This window comes from Taurulus bubalis, assembly GCF_910589615.1.
Source record: "Taurulus bubalis genome assembly, chromosome: 20".
NCBI classification, from domain to species: Eukaryota; Metazoa; Chordata; class Actinopteri; order Perciformes; family Cottidae; genus Taurulus; species Taurulus bubalis.
In genome coordinates this window covers 17151176-17158272 of record NC_136608.1, presented here as the reverse complement: position 1 = coordinate 17158272, position 7097 = coordinate 17151176, and the positions used below count along the sequence as shown (strand labels likewise).

At 41.3% G+C, this 7097-nt stretch overlaps 1 protein-coding gene across 1 annotated transcript in view; it reads left to right on the top strand.

The window, feature by feature from the left end:
• Positions 1–1602: 1602 nt before the first annotated feature.
• Positions 1603–7097, top strand: part of LOC306752590 (rab-3A-interacting protein-like) — a gene marked incomplete at its 5' end in the record, with an annotated part of 8125 nt that continues 2630 nt past the window's right edge. Inside the window, one exon of the mRNA XM_079236370.1 lies at positions 1603–1790. Coding sequence (XP_079092496.1) covers positions 1603–1790 — 188 coding nt within the window. The remainder of the gene's footprint in view (positions 1791–7097) is intronic.

Genomic DNA, 7097 nt, shown 5'->3' with positions numbered 1-7097 from the left:
CTGTCTGCTCAATTTGTCTGCATTTGAGCCCAGGTTCCTGTCACATCACACTCGCTTCTGCAAACAAGTCATGTGGACATAGTAACACTCATAGAGAGTACGTTTGTGTTATGTAAGAGTGGTAAAAGTACACCTAAGCATGAAATCATGAAGGAAGCGACCACGTGTAGCTGTTGTTGGTCATAAAGGTTAACTCTGTTTTACTTACAGTTGGCCTTGGAGGTCTTTGTTTGTTGTATTCCGTCGTATAAATAAGAATGTTAGCGTTAATTCAGACTAAAAGACACAAAAGATAAATTTAACAAGTTTTGCTTATTTTTGATAGAGGGGTTTTGTAGAAAAACATGATCATAGTTATTCAAGTAAAGTCCCAAAAATATGTGTTTTGCGCTCAAAACGCAGGAATCAATACGCATCTCTAAATGTGCATTTAGACTGAACTGTATTATTATTACACGTTTTACAAATGTACTGTTTATAAAATGTTTTAAAGCTGAAAAACAAAAATGATGCCAGCTTATTGGCCCCTGGTGTCCGATAACGACGGACCGAGGCACTTTTTAGCTTCCGTACAGACACGACGCCAACGTAAACCCGTCCACGTCTGAATTAAAAGGTTACTGCAGTATAAAGGAGGTATAAAGAGTGAGAGAGTCCACAAAGAGGGGATGAAATGATGGCTAGAATAAAGGACTTGGACCCAGGAGACCGGTGTTTGTGTCCCGTGAGGAGAAAGTTTGGAGAAAGAATGTGCTCACTGCTGCCCCCTGTGGGCAACGGTGGCACAACGCCTACTGCACCAATGTGCCGTAAACAACAGTCAAAAATGATGGTTATTAATGATGCGATGGCCCACCAGCGAATAGGTGTGGGTAACATTTCAGAGCTTTAAAGTATTTAAGTGTGTTTACGTGTGTGTCCGTATTAACTCTGCCTCGTTTCCCCAAACTGAACAACAAAACAGCCGTGAAAAAGTAATTAAAAGGAGCTGAAGGAGTTTGCTGCTCCGAGACAAATGCCTGTCTGAGGAAAAAAAAACACTCTTCATCACTGTCACCAGAGGAGGAGGAGGATGAAATCAAGGAGTAATGCTGCTTCTATCACTGCCGGTTAGAGGAGGAGGAGAAAAGGCTCAGGAGGTGGAAAAGAAAAGTGTATTTCTTAGGATGAAAGTGAAGCCAGGAATGGAGGAGACGGGATTAAAAGGAGGTTTTATTACTGTGTAAAGACGAGGAGATGGAGGAGCAATACAAGTGTTATCACTGCTGAGGGAGGGTTAGGAGGAAGATGCGGGGAACAGGAGGTTTTTATCACACGGAGAAGTGGATGGGAAGTAAAGTGGAGGGGAACCGATTTTTTTTTTTACTTGATGAGAAAGAGACTACATGGTGCGAGGAAAACACTGCCAGTGAAAAGAAGAAAGGAGGGGAAACAAAGGAGGAGGAGGGAACAGAGAGAGTAAAAGAAGAAGAGAATACTAGAAAAGAGGAAGTTCAAAATAAAGAACGAAAGTAGCAAGAAAGAGATGTAAATGGACACCAGCGAAGAAAAAGAGACGGCAGAAGAAGAGGAGAAGGACGAAGAAGAGGAGAAAAAGGAGGAATGACTTTGCCTCATCTCAGCGTCGGATCAATCGCCCGATCGATCGTCGTGATCGGAGCTCTGGACAGCACCGAGTCCGGTCATTGGCTAGCTGTCGGCCGGATGATCTCATTGGTCGACCGATTGATCGGCTCTATCGGAGGCCTGTCTGTCGATCGGCTGATCAATGGACATGAGCAGAACCACAGGTTTCAGGTTACTGACCTGGGATCAGGCAGCGCACAGCAGACATGGTCCGCTTGATTAATGACAGGAACAAAAGAGATTAAAACTACAGGATGATGGTGATTTAGGAAAATACCGCTAGTCTCCTAAAGGGGCGGGGCTTAATGGGGAGACCCATGTGACACAGAAACTATTTTAAAAAAACTACAGTTAAAAGAAAGCTGTTGGTACCCCATAAGAAACAAGAAGACGTTTATGTATTTGTCACGTAACATGTGTACTTCAGTAATGGGACTTAGATAGCTAACCTTTCCGTGTTTCACGATATATTCCTAAACCCAAAGAAGTATTTCACGATATATTCCTTAACCTACGAAATGATTTCACGATCTTTTTCTAAACAACGGAAGTATTTCACGATCTTTTCCTGAACGAAAGAAGTATTTCACGATCTTTTCCTGAACGAAAGAAGTATTTCACGATCTTTTCCTAAACCCAAAGAAGTATTTCACGATCTTTTCCTAAACTCAAAGAAGTATTTCACGAACTTTTCCTAAACCCAAAGAATTATTTCACGATCTTTTCCTTAACCCAAAGAAGTATTTCACGATTTTTCCTGAACAAAATAAGTTTTTCACGATCTTTTCCTAAACCTAAGGAAGTATTTTTGTTGCCTCAACCTAAGTTTATTTTGAAAAGACTGTATTTATGTAACGAACAAAGCTTCACACGCGTTGATGGAAAACACAGGAAGAAAGTAACTTCTCGTAAGATATCGTAAAAACTCTTTTTGTGAGGATACGTTGTATCAAGTTCCGTATGAAACATCAAAGTTGCTTCACGTAAACGGGAGTGTTTCTGTTTGTGTGTTTGTGTTAGTGCTGCACAGTTTATCCTGTTTATTCGCCTGTCCGTCTTGTTTTCTGGGTAATTGTGCGCACTGCATCTGAATATAGAGTGTGTGTGTGTGTGTGTGTGTGTGTGTGTGTGTGTGTGTGTGTGTGTGTCTACACAATAAGTGTGTGAGGGCATCCTATCAACAGCTCATGAATTATTGAGTTCCATTTAGAACCCTTATCATCGTCCCCATGGCAACTAGCCCCATGGGGCCGATACATGCAAACACACAAACATGCGCACACACACACACGCACAGGCTTTTCAACAATTGTGTGTGTGTGTGTGTGTGTGTGTGTGTGTGTGTGTGTGTGTGTGTGTGTGTGTGTGTGTGTGTGTGTGTTGTCGTCGTACTGAAGCTCAGTGGCCTCTGCTTACCCTCATTCCAAGCTGGACATAATGTTGGACTCATGTTTTATTCATGTTTTCTAATGTGTGTGTGTGTGTGTGTGTGTGTGTGTGTGTGTGTGTGTGTGTGTGTGTGTGTGTGTGTGTGTGTGTGTGTGTGTGTGTGTGTGTGTATGTGTGCGTGTGTGTGTGTGTGTGGATGAGGGGTGATGTTTCACGTGTACGACACCTGAGATCAGGCCGACGTGCAGCTTCCTGTCGGCAGCAGCGCCCTCTAGCAGACAAAGACGTGAACTTCAGATGAAATGATCGGACGGAAGACACCGGATTTTATTTTTACGTAAGTACAACAATTCCCTCGGAAATCCAGAGAAGTAGAAGTATAAAGTAGCGTGAAAAGTACCTCAAAACTGCACTGTAGTCAAAGTCCTTCCACAAGCAGGGCAATAACGCTTTTGACTAATAGCTGCATGAATATGATGTTAGCAGCTGATGACCGAGCCGCTGATCGATCAGATGCATTAATCAGCTGACGCATCTTCTTATTATCTGATGTGCGCCTTCATGTCTATTTTTTCCATCTTCATTCTGTCCTTCTGTTTCCTCTTTAATTCTGCCATTCGATCCGTCTCTGACTCTTTGCTGAGCTCAGCACACACACACACACACACACACACTGAGCGGTTTATAGTCACTTATGAGGACGCCATTTCTTGGTTTTTCGATCTGGATCTGCTTCATTTTTCCCCACCAACTCTCCTGGGATTTCAGGTCCTGCCACTCAGACCCTGCAATCACCTCACCTGGTCCTGCAGGCCATTCTCTCATTCGTCCCTCGGTATTTCTACCAGTCCACTTGAGTCTCAATCGAGGTCTGCATGTCCAGAGGAGGGAAGAAAGAAAGAAACACTATGAAGGAGTTGGATATCAACAGGATATCACATTATTTTCCTCTCGCACATTCTTCTGAAAGTCATTTCGGCTCACTTGCTTCATTGATCGTCCAAACCCTCGATCCCTCACCTGTTCATCCTCCGCCCTCCCCTTCTGTATCCTCCCTGCCAGACGGTCTTTGTTCATCCCCGCGGGTTCATCGCTTTCAGTCACAGTGTTTGCTTCGTCTTCCTCCTTACGGGCCGATGCCCTCTCTTGGCCCCACTATTGTGTGCCGTTCGGACTGATTACCTGTGAATGGTTTTGTTTAAATGTCCTCACCATAGAGGTCTAAAGCTGCTTCTTACAAAGATAGAGGCACAAGAGGACACACACACACAGAGGGAGAGAGTGTATTATTAATAAGAGTTGCAGTCGGGTAGTTTTATAACTCCTCTTAAAAGAGATTTACTGAGGCAGAGATAGAATAACAGAGTTATCTCTTTTATTTCCCCTTCCTCAAGCGTGTGTGTGTGTGTGTGTGTGTGTATGTGTGTGTGTGTGTGTGTGTGTGTGTGTCATAAATTGCATATAAATCCGTCATGTTTATTCAGCCACGGTTGTCACACCGGAGCTCCTTAATAACCGGTGCGTGAAAACAATCAACTCAATTAACAGATAAAGTAAAAACGGAGAAGAAGACAAAAACAAACATGAAAGCAGTGATGTGGATAATAAATGGAGCATTGTGTGATGAACAAATAGAATAAGAGAGGATGAAGATAAGGCATTGATAAACAAAAGCAGCAGATCCAGGAGGGAAGTTGAAGTTAAACAGAAGTGTTGAGCTTGCATTAATTCTTTTCCTGGTTTCAGCAGATCTGCAGAGAGAATCCTGACAGCTGCCTCGTCCTCACGATGTGTCAAATAATCCTCTTCTCACACACTGACGTCCTGTTAGCGCCCTCTGCAGTCTGCAATCGTACGTATGAAGACGGTTCTGCACTGAAATAAGATTTTTTTTAAAGTTTGCACTGAGGGAAGGCCTAGGAATCTAAAGGGTTCATCCTCTGAGGAAATGGCAGGAGATCAGCTAGATGTTTCCATGTTTTCCTCCAACATCAGCATCGTTATATTAACCAGTCAGCGGCCAAGCTAGCGGCTGTGAGGCGTCGAGCTAAATTATATTAAACTGTAAGTAAGTAGTGAGACAACGAAATGCAGTTTAGTATCAAACTACTGAGCAGTCGAGTTGACTTTGTAACATATTATCAACATATTTAAACTGTTAACGTTGTACCTCGAGGTTCAAATTGCAACAGTTGGTAACTCGTGGTTTTGCAATATAGTTACATGTGGTTAATGTTTTGAGAAGTAACTAACATTATAAAACGGTCAACTTTAACATTGTAACAAGTAGCTAACACTGTAGCAAGTAGCTAATGTTGTAACAAGTAGATAACATTGTAAAACGGTTGACTTTAACATTGTAACAAGTAGCTACCGTTGTAGGAAGTAGCTAACATTATAAAACAGTCGACTTTAACATTGTAACAACTAGCTAATGTTGTAACAAGTAGATAACATTGTAAAACGGTTGAATTTATTATTGTAACAACTAGCTAACGTTGTAGCAAAAAGCTAACATTCTAACAAGTAGATAACATTGTAGCAAGTAGCTAATGTTGTAATAAGTAGCTAACATTGTAAAACGGTCGACTTTAACATTGTAACAACTAGCTAATGTTGTAACAAGTAGATAACATTGTAAAACGGTTGAATTTATTATTGTAACAACTAGCTAACGTTGTAGCAAAAAGCTAACATTGTAACAAGTAGATTACATTGTAGCAAGTAGCTAATGTTGTAATAAGTAGCTAACATTGTAAAACGGTCGACTTTAACATTGTAACAAGATGCTAACTTGTAGGAAGTAGCTAAAGTTGTAACAAGTAGCTAACGTTGTAGCAAGTAGCTAACATTATAAAACGGTTGACTTTAACATTGTAACAACTAGCTAACGTTGTAGCAAGAAGCTAACGTTGTAACAAGTAGCTACCATTGTAGGAAGTAGCTAATATTGTAACAAGTAGCTAACATTATAAAACAGTCGACTTTAACATTGTAACAACTAGCTAACGTTGTAGCAAGAAGCTAATGTTGTAACAAGTAGATAACATTGTAGCAAGTAGCTAACGTTGTAACAAGTAGCTGAAGTTGGAACAAGTAGTTAAAGTTGTAACACGTAGCTAAAGTTGTAACAAATAGTTAAAGTTGTAACACGCAATTAACGTTGTAACAAGTAGCTAGCATTGTAAAACGTTCGACTTTAACATTGTAACAAGTAGCTAACGTTGTATAAAGAAGCTAACTGTGTAACAAGTAGCTAACATTGTAAAACGTCGACTTTAACATTGTAACAACTAGCTAACGTTGTAGCAAGAAGCTAACGTTGTAACAAATAGTTAACGTTGTAAAACGGTCACGTTTGTGTTAGGGTAACAGAACAACTTGTTTCGGGTAAGAAAACACGTCATGGTTCGGCTTAAAATAAGTATGATCGTCATAAAACTTAAGCCACGTTTGTGACATCACGATACCATCAGCTCTGTCATTATTATCTACTATGTGTGTGTGTGTGTGTGTGTGTGTGTGTGTGTGTGTGTGTGTGTGTGTGTGTGTGTGTGTGTGTGTGTGCGTGTGTGTGCTCGTCAATTTACAATCTTAGACGGACCTTTAATATCAGCAACATAAAACACTCTCACACACACACACACACACACACACACACACACACACACACACACACACACACTTGAGCTTGACCCCGTTTGGTCAAATTAAAGTCATAAATTGTGTTTCCATTAATGTCCTATTGACTGGTTTTAGTTTATTCCAGAAGAGGGGAGGTTCAATCCTTCAGCTGCTGCTTAACGGCTCTCCAACTGTTTGACAGAGGGAGATGGAGAGGAAGAGGAAGAGGAAGAGGAAGAGGAAGGGAGGACAACATATGAAGGAGAAGGAAAGAGAGATAAAGAAAGAGAGGAAGGAGAGTTTCCTGAATATTCATCCTTCAACGTAATGACCATAAACTTCTCCTCCATTAATCACAGCGGTCTAATTTAGAGTGTTATCGAAGAAGCGACGAGCTGTTGATCCAGCGACCTTTGGCTACGAGAAAAAACGGTCTCACTCTCTCTCTCTGTGTGTGT